Raw genomic sequence first — 23,103 nt, 5'->3', positions numbered from 1 at the left:
AGTGTTATTCTAATATGGTGTGATTATGTTCGTTCGTCAATGGTTCCAGAACAACAATTGGGTAATTTAAGGGTTTCATAAATGAGCGTGCGATAGAGTAGCTCGTCAGCGACTATTGTATTCTTCCTCTATTTCCTTCCGAAGACTGTGCAAAGAAAAGGTCGTAAAAAACAGAGTTCCCTTAAAGTCACCCAAGTACCCATCATATTGTCATTACTAGGGACCGTCTGAACGAGAAGGAGTTCCTTCGGTTAGAATAATATTCCTCGTCAGCAAGTAAAAAAAAAGAGCAATTCGCGATAAGTCAGTATTATCTTCATTAATGTAACTTCCTTTCTAGTTTGTTTTAAATGAGTGTCTCTTCCTTATCTACATTGTTATTTCTAATTGTTAGAAACTTAGAGTTATCTTACATAGAATATTTATTATATTTATTAAATTATTATGTAGAGTACAACGGTGTTGAATCTTCGATTTTGAACATACACGAAAACCTTAATTTTTATTATTGATTTTAACTGCAAGTTTTATTCCGTGTACGTTTTGTATTCATACGGTATATCTGATATTTACAACAAAGGAATTATTTTTCCTAGTAGAATGTTTGTAAATCGATACATAATTTGTTTAATTTTTAATATATAGGAAGCTCAATTTTTATTTTTGATATTGCTATTGTGTGGTTGATACGATTTAAGCGAAATGAGATTCACGAGGATTATTCCTTTTAGATCGTTGTAAACAAATTACGCAAATGAATCGAGGATCTTGGAATCTTTCTCAAATAGCTCTTCTAATTTCGTACGTTACACCGATGAATGAATTCTATTTTTTCTCTGTCCCCTCGTGGTGGTCGACAAATATCTAAAAAAAAGTTAACGACAGCGTCCTTTGTAAGTTACAAATAGCTCTGTAATATAGTAGTCATTTTATATAATTCTGTAACAAACGGCGCGATCTCTGGATAAAAAACTTCTTTCTGTGTAGTTATATCGAGCGATACGCGAATACTTTCTGTCTTTCGAAGAAATATAAAAAAAGAATGAAGGGAAGATGCACGATGAAAAGTGTGAAATACCGGTAGTTTTTCCTTTTTGGACGAGAATAAAAGAGTCGCGAAAAAAAGAAAGCGTAGAAAATGTAGGAGCGTTAAAAAAATAAAAGAAAAAAGAATAACGATATATCTCATACCGATGCTGCTGAACAAGTGAATTGAAATTGTTCATCGATGCAGAATTTTGTAACTCTCAAGTTGTACTATGTACGATTCAACGATACGTATGACACGAGATATTGAAATTTCATATAAATATCGCTTCTCTGTAAAAGTTCGAGCGGGTACACATATAGTTTCTGTCGTTTATCATGAACGTCATGAATACCAATGATATTGATTTTTCTTCAATTTTAAGTTAACTCGTCTGAGAAAGGAAAAAGATTTTTATAGTGAATATTGAAAGAGATTAATTAGCATCGAGGTACTCTACAATTTTTTGTGCTCATCAGCAACGTTTCAAAAGTATAGGGGAAGAATGAAAAGAATTATTCGCTTAATTTAATGACATCATCTATCATTTTTATTATACCGTCAGCTTATTCTGTTCCATTGAATTCGTCAGTCTTTTTCTTCTTTTTTCTTTCTTTCTTTTTTTTTTTTTTTTTTTTTTGATGCAACTTATGGTAATTATTGAATCAATTAGAATATGAATTCGTCTTGGAATTTTACCAATTTGATTATCAGCCAATTTATTTTCTGAACATTTAATTCCAACTTTATTCAATAATAAATTAATTGTATTTCTCTGTACTGTTTCCTGTAAATTTATACGTAATAATTAATCTGTAAATTTTATCGTTAATCTTAGGCGCACAGGGTGAATCGACACTATTTTCTAAAAAGAGGAGAAGTTTTCGTTAGCACGTCGATTCGAACAGAAAAGAAAATCCAAAGAGACATCGAGGAACTCAAACGTCCATCAAATCGAGACTTGAACCAATTTCGTTTGAAACGAACTTAACATCAATAATTACAGAAGATGCTCGTATTCTATTAACGTTAAGTGACACACGATTAAAGACTGACACAACAATTATCACGGACAGACAGATAAAATAGATACGTTTGCTCTATTTCCTATTGCGGGAATATTGTCACGTAGCGTTTCTCTTGACACCATTAAGACAACACCATTTACGAGACGATCGAAGATAACACACAGTGGATCGTATAATATACCTCGTGCTAGATTGATTTGTTAGATGATCTGTTAGATGGGAGAATCAGTTCGCCATTTCAGCGACGGTCAGGAGAAGCGTGGACGATTCGAACGTTGTCGAAGAATGTTCAGTCGCGAGCAAACCGCGCTCTAATCGCGTTCGTGTCGCGAATGGGAGCCACGCGAACGAACAGAGAAACTGGGAGAGTAATTCTTTTCGTTAGAGTCAACCGGTTGATGAGACGAAGAATTATCGCGAGGCTGAGTTGAACGATACCTTTGAGATTGTTCAGAGGAATTTGTTAATAATCAGCGACTTGATTTTTTGACATAAAGGAATAGTCAAGTCAGAGGGAAGAGAAAGAAACGAATGAAAGTTCTTTTGAAGTTATTCGAGGAAACATTATAACAATTGTCCATGTTATGAAAAGCATTTTCTTGTAAGGCATTTCGTGAAAAGGATTTTTTTTTTTTTTTAGATCAACCAGATAAGGAATTGAATGGATTATTGTGATTGTAAGAAGCTTGATCATTGGAATTGAGGTGCGAATTGAAAGGATGTTTAATGCGGTGAATAATTTGATGATGAGAAAAATTTATTTCTGTTGGTGAAGCTTGGCAAGAAACATGAAAAATCTTAAACAGGTTTTCGAGGGAAAAGTGTAACTCTGAAGAAAATCTTATTGGTTTTATGACGGAAACAATGAAAAATTTGAAGAGATGTTCTGTATCTATCTGTGAAAGGAAGAGATAAATCATTTTGAGAAAGAAACAAGAACAGTTCGAGGATGATCGTGAATAATCTAATTAAAAATTGTTAAATTTAATATTAAAATAAATAAATTTCATGCAAAAATATTAAATTTCAAGTAGGTTTTCAGAAAAAAGAAGATACAACCAAATCTGAAGAAGAAACGAACAGTTTAACGATGATTGTGTACAGTTTACTTAAAAATTGATAAAATCCTATTCGAAATAAGTGAAATTTGAAATAAATTTTTAAAGGAAGAAAGAAATGAAAAATTGTAAAGGTCGAGGGGAACAATTTAATCATGCTTGGGAATAATCTAAATAATCATTCTTAAAATTCAACCTGAACTGTGTTACGAAGAACTAAGTGTACAGATTAATAAAGAAACATAAATTTGAAGTGCAAAAATCGATAATTGTATACTATACAATTATCACAAAGAGGAAGAAAAACCTAAACGAAGGTTATACAGCGTTTGACAGATTAGTGGAGTTGAAAGAGGAAGTAAGAAGAGAAAGAATTGATGGATAGTCTTGGAAGAGGAGAAACAATTTCCAACGATCTCACAGAAGTAAGTTTCAGGTAAGAGAAATAATTCATAGAAACAATAAAAAAATATTATAAAAGATTGTAAAAGATATCCCGTATTTTATAAAGAATATGCAATTTTCGATAGAAACAAAAAGCTAATTAAAACAAATGACTAATTACTTAGACGAAGAAATTGTTTCAAACACAAGTTCCAAACAACTTACAACTCGGCACTGTCTTTCAATAATCGAGAACCGTTCATATACGAGTGAATTTTCCTAATTCACAAAGAAGAAACGACACAAAAGCGCGACGAACGAGACGAAACGATTAATTAATCATCTTGTAAGAAGGAACTGTTGAAACTTGAATGCGAAGTGTCTTACGGTGATTGACTTTGACGAACGATCGAAAATGATTCGGTTTTAAGAATGTTTGAGATTAATTGAGCTAAGCACATAGAAGCTAATTGGAACTAATTTATCGTTGAAGGCGTGAGTGAAGGAAATTCCAGCGAAAATAATCGCCAATACTTTGATTGACGAAATTATTTTAGTGAGCATTCGATTCGAAATTGATCGAAGAACGAACAATAGCGGAGAAAGTATTAAATTTATTGTAACAAAAGACATAAAGATTAGTTAAATAGCGTATGAAATTTATTTTTAAGCACATTGGAAACGTAATAAAAGATTATCGTGATCTGCGAGTATGAACATGTGCGTGTCCGTCTAGACGAAGCATCATGAAATTTAAACTAGAACCGTATCGTTACGATAAATCAAATAATTTACCATCGCGTAGTACGAGACAAATTGATACGAAAATCGCATGGGACTCAACCATAACAGCTATAAATTATAAAATTGTATAGATATCGATTAGAAGCATTTTAATATTAATTTATCGGCGAAGTATCGTAACAATCGTGGAAAAGAAATTGTAGAAACGTAACTTGTATTTTTATACTTTCTTTAACATTTCGTATTTTCAATTATTCCCCGTAAGATTTTCAATCGAACAAAGCGACAGAAAAATGATTTGAATTGAAATCGTGCGATCAATTGAAATGAGGCCAGAAATAATCGGTTCACATCGTAAACGAGATAGCTGGACAAATTTAACATAACGATCGACTAATTGGCGTTAGTTACATTAATAACGTTGGATTGATTATTCTGATAAACAAAGAAGGAAAAATAAGAAAAGGCCAAAACTGTTCGCACGTGCGAACATTTTCAGGCATGTTTACAGTTGGTTGGATAATCAAACGACGCTCAAGTCATTTGTACGGCATCGCGTGTTAATCGCGTCATAGATACTAATGACATACCAACCAAGAATCGAATTACTATTATACAGAATAGTAGTCGAAACTATTTCGAGGTATATCGAAGGCAACGATTAGACGAACGATCAGTGTACAATTAGATTTGATTCGAACTTGATTACAGTGACACGATTCAGATTTAATTTGATCGATGAATGACATAATCGACAACTAGACGCTTAAATTGGAATACGTAATTAATAAAATCACCTGCTATTACGATACGGTAAGTAAAATTGAAATCGTCGAACATTTCCATCCGAACGAAATAAAAAATGAGGAAGAAAAGTTTGTGCGATTGAAAAATTGCAGAGTTAAATGTAGGAAAATTCTAGGGTTAGATGTATGAAAATTCTCATATACATAATCAGAAAGAAATTCATAACAAAATATAGAAAAAGTTTTGGATGAAAATCGTTGAAATTTTAAATTTCATAGTAAGATTAAAAAGGACTTGTTTTTATTAAAATTAAAAAGTTCATACCAGAAGCCGAAAGAAATTACGTTGAAAATTAAAAGTCCCTGATAAAAATCGAAAATGATGTCGTGAAAATCTCCTAAGAGAAATTGAAATAAAGTTCATCGAAAAAATGTTGGACTTTTATAATGAAAATTGAAAGAACATTTTCATAAGTTAAAAAAAGTTAGAATAGAATAGACACTTTTTCTAATAAGATCCATCTTACGGAATAATAGCGTCAAACCAACGATCCAATTTCTGAGACCTACTGCAAAAAAGAACGAGACGGCGGACACCTTAGACCGGAAGTATCGTGGAAAGACAACCTCCGAGTGACGACACGTGGATTGGATGCTTAGCAGACCAGAGCAACCATAATAAGCTCATCCTGCCCCGTTGACGATTTTCTATTAATATGTCTCAGCGAAGACCAACGACATATTCTATTCGTCCCTGAAGATACAGTGATCAGCCATGTTTCGATCGAACGACCGACCTATTTTTAAAGCCGCAAATTGATTCGAACGCTTTCAACCACAGAAATCGACCAATAACACTCAACAACTTATCTTCCAATATTCTTCGACTTCATAAAAATTTCGAGGCTAACTTATCGAGTTTAAATGAAGACCAAGAGAGAAGAAGCGCTCTTCGCAGACCACTTGACGCGTGGATTGATAATAAAGACACCACGACGAGTCTGATCGAACCATCTATTCGCGTCGACCTCGGTAAATTGATTGGAATTGACTTAATCGTCCTCGAGGGATACCAAGGGTTCGCCTCTGTCCTTGGAAGCACCCGAAAATGTCGAAGAAAGACGCAACCGAACCTATCTCTCGTTGTATCCTTCGTACCGTTGTCAACAGATCATCAAAACAGACCTTTATGATACACCGAAGCTTATGAGATTTCAACTTACAAAGAGAACACGCGACGATTTATCCTTTCGATCGACTACCACATTGATTACGATTAAACGAAAGAGACGAAGGCAATTCGAATTCGATCGAAACGATGGAATAAAAAATTCGCAGAAACTTTCGCTGACTAAAATGTGCACGCAGCGCGAACGTCATTAACTAATGTCAAAGTTAATTTTATACTAGTCAATCGTCCAGAAAGCTAGTCAACGTTATCCGATTCCACAGAATCTCTCAGAATCACCCGGAATCTCGTCGAGAAAAATGATTTCGTCGAACAAGTCAATCGGTTCGGAAGGATCGATAATAATCGGAGATAGCATGAGGTTGGCTGGAAGTCACGAAGATTCGCTGGCCTCTGAAGGTAGATGGGAGAATTACACGGGACCAATCGCCGAATATTTGCAGCAGGAAAATTGTTCGACGGTCAGGCGGGATCCGTTGTACATCGTTTTACCGATCACGGTGATCTATGCGGTGATCTTCCTCACCGGATTAATCGGCAACGTGTCCACTTGTGTTGTGATCGCGCGTAACAAGTCGATGCACACGGCCACCAACTACTATCTGTTCAGCTTGGCCGTTTCTGATTTACTGCTGCTGATATCCGGCCTGCCTCCAGAGATGTACTACATCTGGTCGCATTTCCCGTACGTGTTTGGCGAGGCGTTCTGCATTATTCAAAGCTTCGCCGCGGAGACGTCCGCGAACGCCACCGTTCTGACCATCACCGCCTTCACCGTCGAAAGGTTTGTAACCAATTTGAATTGAATCATCGACTTGAGAATACAAACCGACGAACTCGTAGGTTGTTCTTAAATTTAGTATTTCACTCTTTCTTGTTTGTTATTCTTGGACGTGGATGTTTGTGCAAGTTCATGCTTTTACTGCCATTCATTGTTATTTAGACATTTTAATTTGTTAACGTCCGGATATTTGTTATTGAAGCGACTAAAAAGTAGAATCTAAAGAAATATTTGTTCACCTACTAAAAATTATATCTGAGATTGCGAATGTTTATGCAAATGCATGTTTTTATTTTTATTATTTATCTTTATTTGGGATTTTCCTTTGCACTCAAGGAACAATATTTTTTTAAATACCCGATATAATGTACGTATGACAGAAAGAAATAACATAATTGAATAACATTCATTTGTTATTACGTAGAAACTTACGATCGAATTAAAGTTTCCGAAGATACGTAAGATTTTTTTGTGGTTTGTGCGTTAGTCCCGACCCTGTCGAATTATTGACATAGAATGAAGACATCAAGAGGGTTGAATAGGTTAAAGAGCCACGTCAAACGGTTGTAGTCTTCTTTTACTGTTTACCATTCCTTCCAATTAAACGATCGATCGAACCAGTTGCGTTTGCCTCAAAACGTCAATCTAAATCGCCAGGTGTTTAGTTCAGTAAATGGTGCAGTCTTGTAGTTTATTTTACGTAGCTAACATCGTTTTGTTTTGTTTTGTTTTTTATTTGTAAGAACTTTACAATCAATCCTCATTGAGAATTATAAGTAAATTGTTCTGGCATGGTACTACAACTTGAATAATAAGTGTTTGTCGTATGTTTGATTCTAGTTGAATCTAATGAGCTAACATCGTTAACGAAGTTTTCGTTAACGAAGAAAACGTTAAAACTTCTGCTTTTAGCTCTATTTTACGTAGCTTTCGTTGCTTTGTCCACGTAGCATATAAAATTTTCCTCCGAGCATGATAATTAATTTTAATTAAAGAGGTTAACATAATGAGAAACGGAAAGAATCTTCGATCTCAAATTTGCATAGACTTGTTAACCGTTTTCTCTTTAATATCATCTTTGCAATAAAAGGAGGATAGAAACGGATTAAAAGAATATTTTATCTTCAGTTTTCTCGCAGCACTTAATTTTAATTTTCCAGTTTTACATGTACTTTCTTCCCCCCTTTTTTTAATATCACTTTCGGAAAATTTTTCGTCTTCTTTTTAGTAAATCACGGATTTATAAAATCGCAGATACGTAACAGTTTTCTACGAGGTTCTCAATAAATATCGCCGTAAATTAAATCGCTCTCGACCTTTTCAACGTTCTCGTCTGAAAGTGTCAAGCTTTCACGGTATATAGTTACATGTCATCCCCTTGTCGCGCGGAAATTCCCAGAACTGTCTAAAGTAACCCTTGCTGGTTGACACAAATAAAGCGTGTCCAATTCTCTGAGACCTTCTTTTTCTTATCTCTTATTTCTGCCTAAGTAAACCGCTACGATCTTTGCTTTCTCGATCTTGCCGTAACCCTATTCTGTGACGAATGATTGCGGAAATCGTGATAAAATGGATGATAGATACACTGGAACGCTCGTTAAGAAACAGATCGAAACCTTCCTCAAATTATGATTAATATCTTGTTAAACTCAGCTAGAATCGTTTTTCTTTTCTACTTTGAAATGTTTTACATTATTAAAAATGTTGCATTTTTTAATGTTCACAGTGATGTTTCGATGTTTCTTTTCTTTTTTCATTTTTTAAGAGAAAAGTGATACTCCAGAGGGTTAAAGCACTTTCCCCCTTTTTTTCTGTTTGCTCTAGCTTTACTTGTATAAAACGTTTCATCTTCGTTAACAATTTCTATCATGACAAGTTGACAGAACCTCTTTCTGAATACAGAAAAGCTTCTTCCCTTGGAAGAGGGAATATTCTTGGAAACACAAGTAACAGTCGCTTGTCCACGAAGATAGCACTGTTTCTTCTAGAAATCAGAATATTTACCTTGAATACGTATCACATGTTTTGCTGCAATACGGCTTTCCTTCTGCTGGTATTGAAATTGGAAAATTCTTAGTAAACTTGAAACTTAAAATAACAACTTCTATTGTCCCTGTTAATTATTTCTTATAATATTATAGATTCTACATAAACTTTTTTATTGTACAAAGAGAATTTTACCCTTTTGTTTCCTACCTTCCTTTCGTCTCCTTTAAAAAAAGGACTACAATACGCCGTCTATTCCACGCAATTGCACAAATTTGATTGTCCTTAGCTGAAACGAACGAATATAGAAGTAAGCGTATCTTGGAGTTAACTTTATGCATTTTATGCATTCGAAATGTACGATCGAGTTTATCTAAATGAACAAAACGGAAGCAAAGAAGCAAAGGTAAGAGTAGTGAGAATTCGAGGCAATCGTAACGAATTCGTATTAGTTAAGCCCGCGAGTAAACGAAATTTCGTATTATCTACGAAAAGTTAGCACCATGAAAATGAAATATACAGCCCAAAAGATGCTTCGTTGCAAAATAAGGATACACGAAAGCACTTTTGTGTAGTCACTTTATTACACAATAAATGTTCCAAGACCGACACAGTACAACGATAGGTGCAACGATAAATCCGAGAGTAACTACAATATTTACATCCGGTATCCCTCAGTGAACACAGCACGTCATCCATCATCGCACATTTATCTCCATTTTCCAGTTCGCTAACGTGTTTCCACAATGTCAGCTTCGTTAAAGTTCCTGCTAACAAGCGGCTTCCAAAAACCGTTTTCCCTCTATTTTTTTTTTTTTTTTTTTTTTTTATCTTGATAGAAAAATGGCGAATAACGCGTGTTCCACTTTCAGGTACGTCGCGATCTGTCATCCTTTTACCTCGCACACGATGTCGAAGCTGTCCCGGGCGGTGAAGTTCGTCATAGCAATTTGGCTGCTGGCGCTATGCCTGGCCGTGCCACAGGCGGTTCAATTTGGCATCGTTTACGACTATCGCAACGGCTCGGTGGTCCTGGACTCGGCTCAATGCTCCATCAAGTGGTATCTGATGAAACACGCCTTCGAGATATCCACCATGTTGTTCTTCGTCTTGCCGATGACCATCATCACCGTTCTCTATATACTGATCGCGATCAAATTAAGACGATCCAGACTGTTGTCAGCTGGATCCATTCACGGCGATAGTGGAAGAGGAAACAGCGCCGCGCAGAGGAACGTTATTCGAATGCTGTGTAAGTGAAACGTTTCTTTAATTTTGTATCTTTTTCCTTGTTTTTTCTTTTATTATGAAACGTGACAGGGCAGTCGAAATGACCGACTGGTTTGTAATGTTTTGAGAGTCAACTGTCAATTGATAGGGTGGGGTCATTGGAGACGATTTAGATTAAATTACACAACTTTTGGAATTTTATAGTTTGTGATTGATTTTTTTTGTTTATTGATCTCTATCACGGAGGATGTAAAATACGAAGTAGAATGGAATAAATGTTGGTAATCGAATATAAATCGATATAGTCATCTGTAGCACAATATTATTTATTTGAGATTTAATACAATAGGGATGAGGGTCTGTTGAAATTCTCAAGGGGAAGATAAATGAGGGTATTTTGTTTGGAATGTTTAGGAATTTAAGGATGTCATGGAAGTTTTACTTGTGAAAGTTTTCTATGAAAAATATTGTAGATTTGCATGGAAATATTGTGTAAGAGATACTCGTATTTTCCTTCTAAACTTGATATAGATTTTTTATTTATATTTAATACATATTACAGTGGTCTGTATTGTATTCAAAAATTTCTAAACTCAAAGTTACAACTATATAAATATATCAAAGCCAAGAACCGGTTATACGACCATATATTAAACACAAAATTCTCCTAAGGAATGTCATCTGCATCAATTAAGGATTACATTTGCAATTTTATTAACGATGTGCAATAATAAACATCGAAATCTATCTCGTTACACACAGACTTGAAACCGGTTTGAAAGATGCCGTAAATTTGACCAGTTGCTAAATTAACGAAGAAAAGAAAGAAACATACGTAGCCGAGATTCGCCTGGATGGTTTCGAAGTGATTGTTCGACTTATTGTTCGTCGATCTGCGATCACCAGGAGGGAGGAAAAGCATAATACGTTCGATGCCGAGGAGATTCGTAGGTTTACGGTCCTATAAAAATAGTTTCTACTACTGTGATAAATTCTTTTACGAGTGTCGAGGCGGTTTCGTTTGATGCGAAAAATTTATCGTGCCAGGATGCATTTACCGTGTCTCGAATTGTCACGATTATCGCTGTTCAATCAGAAACTAAAGTAACATAAAACAGACAAAGTGGAGTTTTTTTTAAACAGAATAAGCAGATTTAATGTCGGTTTATTTAGAGCTGTATCTTTTCCTGTAAATATTCAGGGTCGTGAGTATTAAAGTCACTTATCGAAGATCAATCTGAGAAATGATTCGGAAATTCTTAAAACATTGCAGCAACTTATTATCTGATTTGGAACTTTTAAAGATAAATAGGACTGGTAGAGATTATAGGATCTTGAGATAAATAAAGAATTCTGGTATATATATTCAGTGTTGCAATAAAAATATCATTTTTATGTATATCGTGGTAACATCGATAACACTAAACCTCTTTTCATTCATATTCATTAGGTCTCTTTGAAATGAAGTCATTGCTTCAACTAATTCTACAAGACAGATTAATTTTTCTATTGTATTTGTTCTTACCTAAATCAAAATTTCGATTCAGATTTATCCCGCGTAATTCGTATAAAATTAGTTTAATGAAACTTAGATTATGAGACAGTAAAGTCTAAACACATACGATTCTTAGTTCGTCGTGTTTCTCGTTCGTAATTGTTGTAAAAGGCACCGCAAATTTTTGTATATTTCGTATACAGATACAATCACGTTTGATTAGTCGTTTCCTTATTATTTGAATTATCGCGTTTTACATAAAACCAAGAGATATTCTATTATTTATGAACGAGAACGTACACTGTACAATTGTACGCGTGGCATAGTTTCGTAACACGATTTTTTATGTAGTCGAACCTTCACCAGGGCAATACGCAAAACGTATCGATGAGAATAGACGAGAAATACAGGGTGGTTGGTAACTGGTGGTACAAGCAGAAAGGGGGTGATTCTACGCGAAAAAAGAAGTTAAAAATATAGAATAAAAATTTTTCGTTTGAGGTTTTGTTTTCGAGAAAATCGACTTTGAATTTCCGCTCGGTACGCGTGCACTTTATCACGTCTCGTTATAACGGATCTCACTGTAGATCGTTGTCTCGATGGAAAAATTAAGAAAAAAAAATTAAAAAAGAAATTTTTATTCTATATTTTCGACTTCTTTTTTCGCGTAGAATCACCCCCTTTCCGCTTGTACCACCAGTTACCAACCATCCTGTATTTAAAAAACAACGCCTTCTTTCAACGAGGATATTCATCCGTCATTAGTTTTATTTGTTTTCTACGAAAATCGTCCTTCATGCTATTCCTTTCCACCGGATGTACGTATTTTTGAATGACGAATGCATTGAACAAAATATCACACGGAAAGAACGGGTCATTTTGTCCTCTATCATTTTATATTGGTAGCGTGAAAGTTTAAATTTATGGAAGAATGTATTTCACTGGCGTGAAATCGTATCTCTGCGAGAGTATCGCGTTTTCACATTTTCACAGAATCGAGTTCCTGTCGATTCTTTATCGAGTTACCGTAATAGTTGTTGTCATTCAACTCGCATGCGTTCTTCGATAGTATTTTATGGAATTTTTCTGTAGAATATTTATCCTTATTGATATTTTGCGAATTTTTTGCGAAGTTACCGCAAGGTAGCCAGTAAATTTCCCAAGAGGATTCCTTTCCAATTTTCATATACATCAAATTTTATTGAGGTAATTACTTCTAGGAAAACCCTACACTGTTCTTTTGTATCGCCACTACCTGGATACCGCCGCTACGAAGAAAAGAGAATTTAGTGAAGTAAAAAAATAAAAAAAGAAAAAGGGAGGTCCATATTATTGTGCCCTTGAACATGAATGTTGTTTGGATTACAAAGTCTAGAAACAAAGAGCTATAAGTAAATGTTTATTGACTTTCTCTTGTAACTTTCAACTAGAGTTACACACTAAGTTTAATTTTTTTGGTAATGTCCTTTGCTATAAATATATCGACGTGCCCCCTATCACCTTCGATTGTAACGTAACACTGCTAGAGTGAGGATCTAGGTCAGTATACACTATACTGATACTTATTTCAATATATTTCTATTACACATTCATCCACGCGTTCCTTTATAGCGCATTCCTCAACAAATTTCAATAGAGTTCTTAGAAAATTCATGTACAGTTCTCTTACAACTCCTACGGCGTTCTTACACAGTTCTTATAGCTACAAGCTATTAGTTTTTACTAGAGACTTTTTAGAAGCTTCGGTTCTTTAGTAATGTTTTTTCAAAACTCTCGTAGATTTTCTATCAGATCTTCGCAGAATTCGTACAGAATTAACGTAACGCGTTCTTCTAAAGAATAATTAATAGAATTCTTCTGAAATGTGCGTAGAGTTTCTGTGGAGTTTTCACCAAGTTCTAGTAGAGTTTCTTCAATTCTTTTAAAACTCTCTGAAAATTTCTATCGAGTTTCCGTAGAATACGTTTAGATTTCTGTTATAACTATCGTAGCACTTTCGTTGGGTTGCTATAGAATCTTCTCTCAAGATTCTGATTAAGCTCCTAACGGTCTATCGTTCGGATTTTAACAAAAATTTCCAGCAAAGTTTCACTTTTTATCGAGCTTTCTTGTACTCTCATCGAATTCTCCTTTTATTCCGATTAGATTCTCAACAGGTTTTGCGATCGTCTGCCTTATTATTATAGTTCTTATCAGGTTTCCTTGTCGAATTCTCATCGTGAATGGAATTCTTCCATCGTGATCGCCTTCTAGAAATTCTCATTTGCGAAAAAACGAAGCGGAAAAATATCACCTGTCCAACTAGTAACCAGCAACATGTCCGGCGATTGAATCGACGGCCGTAAATTCGATCGACGCAGGCTCCGGATAACTATTCCTCGAAACCTTTTCGGTCGCGCGTGCACGCTCCCATCAAGATGCCGAAAAGGTAGCCTCGTAAAATCGTACGACCTCGTGATTTCGGTTAGTTTATGGGAATGTGTCAACCACAACCCTCGTAGTCTGGTTTATCCATATCGAGATGAATGAATGGATTCATAATCCCTTAAATGTACAAGACCACATAAAGATCAAGTTCGTTATGTCTCTTTCAATCTTTTGATTAGTCAGTTATTCAATTGGAACGTTCGCGAAATATAAAGAAATTAGTTCTCTTCTAAATTAATAATTAACTTTTTCGAAACTGTGTTTATTATTGGTTGTTATTATGATCGCTCGGATCATCGAATGAAAAATAATATAATATACCGTGTCATTTTTAAAAATCTGATCCTTCGAATAATCTTAAATAATAGAACTTATATCAAATTTACATTTGTATTTGACGATGTAAAATACCTCGTTCAATTTTTCTAAATTAGGTTCTTCGGTGCAACATAGTTTCCGAAATTCATATTAGCATTTTTATTATTCCGCTCCAAATTAATGTTCTTAATCATTTGTCCTATTATGGCGAACAATACGACACAGTGGATCGGGGTTATCTCTTTTGGTGAATTTTCTAGAAACGTTGCACGATTTCCTCGATATCCTCAAACTTTCGCCTGGACACACGGATAGAAGATAATTATTTCTCTACCACTTTACCACTTTCCTGCTGGTAGCGTCTGCTTACCAACCTGCTACTACCACATTTCTTTCTTAATGTAACTGCACCTCTTTCCCACTTTCGACTTTCTTAACGATCCAATAACAATTCGCTGAAGTAGAAACACTTTAACTGAAACTAGCACGAAATTCCTTACGTCAGTCCAGATTCAAACTTGAACCAGTGCCATCTTTTTAATGAAGTCAATTTCGAGCACCGATTAAATATCAAAAGTCAAGTAGCACGATTAACGTTATTACCAAACCATAGAAAAAAGACAAGATTTACACGCTATGGGAATCAAATATTTTACGAGGCACGTGTTACCACAAAAATAATGCGAAATGAAACTGCATCGAGGGAAAAATATATAAAATATGTATTTCGAGCACGTGAAGTCACCGGCTGTGTGCATTGCGTCCATTTTACATGGAGGTTTCATGTTTCTCTTATACATATTGCAATTCTACTTGGTCACGCACTGCAATATTCATATCGAAATTACCGAACGAAAGAGTTTGTAAAATAAAGAGTTGATGTATCGTAATATAAAAATATTTGTTTCTATTCCATGGAATTGATCGTAATTTTCAAATAGGAATCCCTTTGCTTAAATCAAATATGTTTACTGTCTTTATATTTGACATCGAATTTTAAGATCCGTAAGATCCAATGAAATTTAAAAAGTTCTATTCGAAATTCTGTGCTGCATTAAGAAATTCTTTCGTCGATGGTCTGTCGAAGCAAAGAAAGTTGCTATTGTTGTCTGTAACACTAATTTTGAAACGATACCGAGATTGGTAGAAGACATAGAATTGAATTGTAATAGTAATTTAAAATTTGTTGCTAGTGGTGTATATTTGATTAGAACAAAAAAAGTGCCTAATTTTGAAAATCACAATCAATGCTATATACTATATCAGGTCTGTAAGTACGAAACCGGAATTTGCCTATAGATGACCCTAACTGATAATGTAGTTATCACTAAACTGCGTCATTGATGCCAAAAGTCTTTGTTGACATCTCAGAAACATTTTCGACTCAGAACAATACAAGTTTCATACAACAGCATAGTTTGTAATAGCGTTGAACATGTCAAATTTTGTGCCTGGAAACTACGATTTGCGGACAGCATTGATTTTCTGTTACCATTTGAAGAAAACTGCTGCAGAATCGCGTCGAATGCTTGTCGAAGCTTACGGTGAGCATGCTCTTGGTAAATCACAGTGCTTTGAGTGGTTTAAAAAATTCAGAAGTGGCAATTTTGACGTGAGGAACGAAGAACGTGGAAGACCACCGAAAAAGACCACCGAGCTGTTAAAACCTGGCGAAACCGTTAATACTGAGCGCTGCCGACAACAAATGATCGATTTGAATCAAGCTTTGCGTGAAAAACGACCAGAATATCAGAAAAGGCAACACAAAGTAATTTTGCTTCATGATAATGTACCATCACATACAGCAAAACCGGTCAAGGAAACGATCGAAGCGTTCAGTTGGGAAATACTTTCGCACGCGGCTTACACACCAGACTTGGCTCCGTCCGATTACTATTTATTTGCATCGATGGGACACGCACTTTCTGACCAGCACTTCACTTCTTACGAAAATGTACGAAAATGGCTCGATGACTGGTTTGCCTCAAAAGAGCGACAGTTTTTTTGGCGTGGCATCCACCAATTGCCAGACAGGTGGGAAAAATGTATAGCTAGCGATGGGCTATACTAATACTTCGAATAAAATATTTTTAATCATTTTCATACAATAAACTATACAAAAATTCCGGTTTCATATTTACATACCTGGTATACGATATTATTGACGATTGTACGATATACAAAGTAAAGGTGTAAGTGGAATCAATTTGCTAACTGCATACATAATAATTTGAATGAAAATTATTGATTCAAATGAATATTATATGATTCCACATTTTTTACTACATATTATTTGATTTTTCCTGTCACTCGTATTTCTTGGAATTTCAAGATCATCTTCGATATTTAAAATGGTAGTTAAAAAGTTTTGTTCGTCAAGAGTGTCGTAGATAATATTACAGGAAAAGTTCTACGATTTATATTAAAATGATCATTGAACGACTTTTAAAGAGATCCGACTACGTTTCTGTCGGTCGACATATTTCCGCTATATTTGATTTTTCGTCGCTTATTATATTCCACTTGTAGATCGCGGAAGATTCTACTTCAATGGGAATGCCACCCCTTAACGATGTCGTTTGTTATTCCCGTCAGAATGGCCGATGTTGTTGATTTCAAGTTTGCAAATTTCTTCCGCATTATAGAGCCCCACGTATATCGTAATTGGCAATACTTTTCAAGAGAGATGAAATTTTCGAGCTAGGTAGTAATTTGATTTGAAGGAAAACATCTTTTAATAGAATTTTGAAGAATTTCCTACCGTGAAATTGTAAAATTGATTGGGGAATTACGTTTGAGGATTTATATTTGAAAACTTTGAAATAAAATTGATAAGACTCTCTTTTTTCTCAATTCTCTTTAGATTGACTTGAAATTCGTTTCCTTGTAGTAAGACACTTTTTAATCAGATTTTCTTGGATCTTGCAACTCGCAACTTCGTTTTCAATATGCATTGGAAATACGATTACTTACTTCCAGGACAACGGATGAATAAGTCGAAGTTCCATCTTGTGTTAAAACTCGGCTCAAACTCGTGACATCTTTCCATAACAGTAGCACGTTTGAAGGATTCGACTCGTTTAGGAGCGAACAAAATTTATGACAATCGTTATGATATTTTCATTGCAATGATAGGAATGGTTAAGCATCGCATGAAATAATAAAGTTGCTTTATCCTCTCATAAACGTTGAATTATAGCTGTAGGAAACTTTGGCTGGAATACCTCGTAACTATTCTCGTATCAAACTTGCATTTCTATTTATAATGTTTTGTGTTTCATCAGAGCATTTGAATAAAAAGCCTTGAATCTTAGCTAATCGATCGTGCATCGTTCAGCATGATTTGAATTTGACTTTGCACAGAAATTTATTCGATGGTGAAAACAATTATTTAAAAACATTTTGATCTTCGTTTATCACTGTAACGTTCAACAGATATCTCTGATATGAATCTCGACACTCAATGATAAGGCTTGTAAACCTAAGTTCCTATTGTCGAAACCCTTTTATCAATCTTTAAACTACAAAATGACTCGACCAAATTTAATGGAGGACTTGTGTCACGTCCTCGTGAAAAATTGTCGGCTTACCGAAATCCTAAAATATTTCAAAGTCCGTAACATTAATTCGAATTTAAATTGCAACACGAAAAGTTCCTGTTACGATTCATTTTAATTCTCCATATATTCTAAATAATCTCTCGCAGCATTTTCGTCAAATGAAAATTAATTTCTCCACCTGAAGCTTTTCTCTTCGAATATAATGCCTTCCCACCAGTAATCTATAAACGCAAACCGGAAGTCTCGTGTATTCCTAATTTCTAACTTCCTGAATGAACTAGCACCACGGAAATCGCTCAAACATTATTTCAACTCGTGATTTACGAGACATTTGTAGTCAAAGTCCGAAAACACCGCAAACAGACCATTAAACGCCACCTTAGTGCGACTCATTCACCCTTTATCTCCTTTAATCCCTTGCCAACTGTTCTTTTAGCTTCTTACCGTTAAACGACTAAGTCATGTACTCGTTCTTTTCTGAAGATTTCAGTCGCAACCCGCTGCCTTTTTATACTCGTGTTAAGTGAAAATCGCCTGGTCTATACTTTTATACTCGTTCGTGGATTTACGAGGTGTGGCGCGTGCAATCGATAAACGACCACTTATCCTCGATACACCACGAATAGATTGCATTTAATTTGCGATACTAAGTGATTTATAATTAACCCACCGATGAACAATGCTGCGTCAATTCGATATTTTGTTGGGCTTTTTTCTTTGGTCAACGTAGAGACATTTGCGAATTCCTTTTATTTAATTTCGTATTAACACTGCATTTACTTTGGAATTTTTAATGCAATTTGGGATTTCTCATGTATATTCAAATATTTCTGAATCATTGATGCAATATCTAATTTGCAATATTTTTTTTTTCTTAGGTAACATAGATATTTGAGGATTCTTTACTATGTCTAATTTGTAATATTTTTTTATTTCACCTAGATATTCCCGAATTTATTTGTTTAATCTCGCATTAATGCAATATCTCATTTGCACTTCCACGTGTCAATAAAGATCCCCGAATGTTTCCTTTTATGGTGATTAACGAAGTATCCATAATTTCCCCTCCCTCCTACGTTCAGTTTAAATTCGATACGACGAACATCGTTTATCGGTATATGTACGTTTTAAACAAATACAGCTAAACAATAATTATCATCCGTTTCCTCGTGGTAAATTCGTGGGAAGGTTACCACGTTGTATTTGATTAAAACAGGAAGTGGGAATTATTTATTATGAACGCCTGCCAAAAAGCGTGTCTAAAAAAAAAGCATTCTTTACGTCTCATTTAGAAAGATGGGACCTTGAAATCTTTGAAATATCGTCGAAAAGGATTCATACCCTGCTGGAACGATATGTCACACTAAGATCGTTTAATTTTATTGTAGGAAAATTTATTTCTACCTCCGATCGTATCTTCGGAACTAGGAATTCCATTCGGTTTGTTCGATTTACAACAGTGAGAACGGAATTAAGAAACAGGAATATGAGTTCGTGAAACACAGAGAGTTCGCACACGGCTAGTGTAAGCAGATCGATCAAGAAATAGATCGTATTCTAGCATGACCTCGTGGAATCTTATACAAACCGGCTCTGCCAAAATACAGCTGTAAATAGATGCCTCGAGATGGTATGTTGCTGCTTGTTACGGAACGCGTTCGAGAAATTGTCCGTTGACATAACGATGGCGATGCTTCTTTGCTTCGTCAGACTTTATCCTTTCACGCTCGATGTATACGCTACCTTATATTTTAATAAACTAACTAAATCGACCAAACGATAAATATATCTGTTTTCGATAAAGCAAACTTTGAGCTTTAGTGTATTATGTCTTCTTTATTAAATCAGACGAAAGAATGTGTTTCTATTATCCATAATTAAACGTTTAGCATTATTAAAATAATGTTTAGTATTGGGACGAGTTTTTGAGATATTGGAACAATCCTTTTCACGGTTGAGCAAAAAGAAATGTTTCGTTGAAACGTTGCAAGCTGCACAATATTTATTATTCTCTCTAGCTATTTTGTAATCTCTTCTTTATTATTCTCCACCTGTTCTTACAAATAAATAGCTCTATCTTTAACATAGATTTGCAATAATTGTGAAATAGTAAATTTAAAGGATATATAAGAAGTTGCGAATGCTTGTTTTATCTCATTGTTGCTTAGGAGGGTGACTTTTCCTTCCCACCAAGAACAGATTTGCTCTTCACATGGAGAAACTAGCTTCGTCCAAGGTTTTCCTCTCTCTTTTTCTTTTTCGTTTCTGTTTATGTAACTTGGTCAACAGGAATTCACCAGTTTTTGGTGGGTTTTGATCGTTGCCGATGGTAGAGCTGCACATTATACTTAGAATAGATACACACTGACGTTGGAAAGAGGTTTATGAGAGAGATACTGTGCGCTTTATATTGAGAAATGCGAACACGAGATCTCTGTATATACAATGTACATGTACATATATCCTTTCAGTGTATGTTTCGAATATATAAGATTGCTTTTCACTGATTTATTTTATCAACTAAATGAATGCAATGGACAAGTTTCTTCTTTGTTAGACTCTGATCATTATCAGACTTTGATCTTATTATTCTCCTTGTTCTCCCAAAAATCGATAGATGATTAGTAAAAATCGTTTGTATATCAAAATCTAATCAAATCTCGTTCGTTATATTAGGTCGTCCGAAAAGTTTCTTTCGTTTTATAAGGTAATAATGGATGCACAACATTTTCCGTTTTATATTATTTTGTCGACTTACGTATGATCCATTTTCTTCTATCAAAATAAAGATCATAACGTTCGACAGATTAGGTTTCATGTTTGTATAAAGATGTGTCGTTGCAAAAGACATGTCTGTAAAAGAAAGACACTTTTCGGACAACCTAATACATTTCTGTTTGTTGATTCTTGTCAACCAGTGTCTGCTACATCTTCAACATGGAGAATTTGAGCAGAGATACGTGTAACTTTAATTTCCAATTAAAAAATATCTTTATTTCTTTAAAGGACAATTTAAAAACATTTTAAAAAGATTACATCCTGTAATCATGATTGTTCTGTATCAAGAAGACATTTTATTAGATTGCTATATTATTCTCTCCTCCTGCGAACTGCTACACTGGATGTTCTTAATCGTTTTAGTGAAATTTAGTGAAATAGGATTAGTGTTTGCCAAAAAATGGGAAGATTGTTCTGGCATTGGCAGTGTTTATTTAAATGTCTGTTTCATAAAATGTTTGTTTTATAAAATGCTTATTCAAACGTCACTGTGTGTGGACAGATAAAAAAATAAATATTCAAGATATTTCAACCGAATCAGAGAGCAGGGAAAATACTAACGAAGGTTCGTTAAACAGACTCTTACTCGTCTCAGATCCCCTCGTATCTAGTTTCGGGAAAACCACGTATTACATGCATTTTTTATTTTCGCTTCGAATCCTCGTCCAAATGTCGCACTCTGCGTCACGTCGATGATACTATGAGATACCCCGAGTTCGAGAGAAAAATAGTATTGTTACATCAACGATGACTTAATAATGTAAAAAGCTAAAATTCACGAAATTGCTCCAATACGATTTAAAAACGAACATCCAACGTGAACACATTTGACAAAGCTATTTTTCCAATGGCATCAAATCCACGTTTATTTAAAAAAACATTTACGTGAACTAATTCGTTACACAGTTAGCAGGTTAATCAAATACTTTTCCACGTCACTGTAACTTTCTTCATTCATGTAAAAACTAACACACCAGTAGAATACCTGAGGTTGCACGAATTTGGTGACCAGACAAGAACTAGTTCTTTCTACGAACATGGAAAAATCTAATAGCGTGTGAGGCAACCTAAGCCGTATCCCTTTTTGAAAGGTCCAGTATTTCGCTAGCGTTGCAGCCAGTCTTCATCAGAGTCTAATGATAATCTCATACTTATAGAGAATGTAATAAAGTGTAACCATAAGAAATACTTTGCAGAACTAACAATTTTTCTAAATGATTTTTAAAAACTTTTGAAACGTGTATTCAACATATTGCGCGTGTAGTTTGAAAGTATCGCGATATAAAATAATTCGATGAAAACGATTGTGTGTCAGGAGAAGAAACTAAGAACGAAAAATTATAAAAATAATATTCGACCGTTGTCTCTTAGAGATTATTCTTTTGCCGATATTATGCGTCTAGCGAATAACTTTTGGAATCTTCTAAACGGTTCTTCTGCTCATCCTACAAAGCTTGTTAGAGCTGTGTCACTTTCGAAATACACGTGCGATATCTAAATAATCTGAGATACAAAAATGACGAGTGTATATAATAAGTCGCCGAAAGTTTGATTATTGGAAACACGTGAATTTGTAAAGACCACGATTCGCTTCGTTTTTTGGAATAGGCGATGGAAAAATAATTGAACTCGCAAGTGATGAACGGGACGAGTCTTAACCCCGTGTATAATAAATTGCAGTGATTCGTTTGAGAAGATTCACGATTAACTTATTAAGAATAATTCATTCGACTATAAATCTGTTCTAGCTATTCTATAAATACATCTTTGTTTCAATGTAACTACATTAGTCCTTAACGAATAAATTCATTTATTATCTGTTCATTTACATATAATAAATTTATTTATACACCATTGGTGACGTTTGATATTTATCAAATTTTGTCGTTGCTACAAAATGGCTGGCTTGATACAAAGTTCATGAAAAATGAGCGAAAAGGCAGAGAAATCTCAGATAAGTCGGCTTTCCAAATTTACGAGTGCTCTAGGGGACTACTTATCTTCATCCACTATGTATTCGCCAGTGAAGAGATAACCACGACAAAAATTCCGGCCATCAAATGTGAAATCGGACCGTACGATAGATTTTCACGTGTCACGCGGATGAAAAGGTGAAATATTGTCACGAAATAAAGGTCCCTTGGTGCGGAAGCATCAACTATCGAATATCGATCATTTTTCCATTTAGTAACTATCCAATATGCAAGAACAAGGCAATTTAGATCTCGTCTCTTGTCGTAATTTGTTTCTCTTTTTCTTCCTTTTTTTTCAAATCGATTGACGTCCGATTAATTTCTATTTCAATTGAAAATCCCGATGCAAGGATTGTTTGATATGTCCAGGATAAAAGTT

The 23,103-nt window shown here is 34.8% G+C and overlaps 1 protein-coding gene across 3 annotated transcripts in view; it reads left to right on the top strand.

Moving 5' to 3' along the window:
* Nucleotides 1–23,103, top strand: part of LOC138182046 (pyrokinin-1 receptor) — a 35,220-nt gene that overhangs the window by 1,525 nt on the left and 10,592 nt on the right. The window contains exons 1-4 of one of the 3 annotated variants that reach the window (XM_069117542.1): nucleotides 2,343–2,630; nucleotides 2,696–3,549; nucleotides 3,644–6,960; nucleotides 9,816–10,195. In XM_069117542.1, the coding sequence (XP_068973643.1) occupies nucleotides 6,476–6,960; nucleotides 9,816–10,195 (865 nt within the window). In that variant the 5' untranslated portion in view covers nucleotides 2,343–2,630; nucleotides 2,696–3,549; nucleotides 3,644–6,475. Of the gene's footprint in view, nucleotides 1–2,342; nucleotides 3,550–3,643; nucleotides 6,961–9,815; nucleotides 10,196–23,103 lie in introns of those variants that run through there. The other 2 variants (XM_069117544.1, XM_069117543.1) reach the window with 2 other exon arrangements.

The sequence above is a fragment of the Bombus flavifrons genome, chromosome 7, assembly GCF_040668555.2.
Source record: "Bombus flavifrons isolate JBK064 chromosome 7, iyBomFlav1_principal, whole genome shotgun sequence".
Classification (NCBI taxonomy): Eukaryota; Metazoa; Arthropoda; class Insecta; order Hymenoptera; family Apidae; genus Bombus; species Bombus flavifrons.
This window is presented reverse-complemented; position numbering and strand designations above follow the sequence as displayed.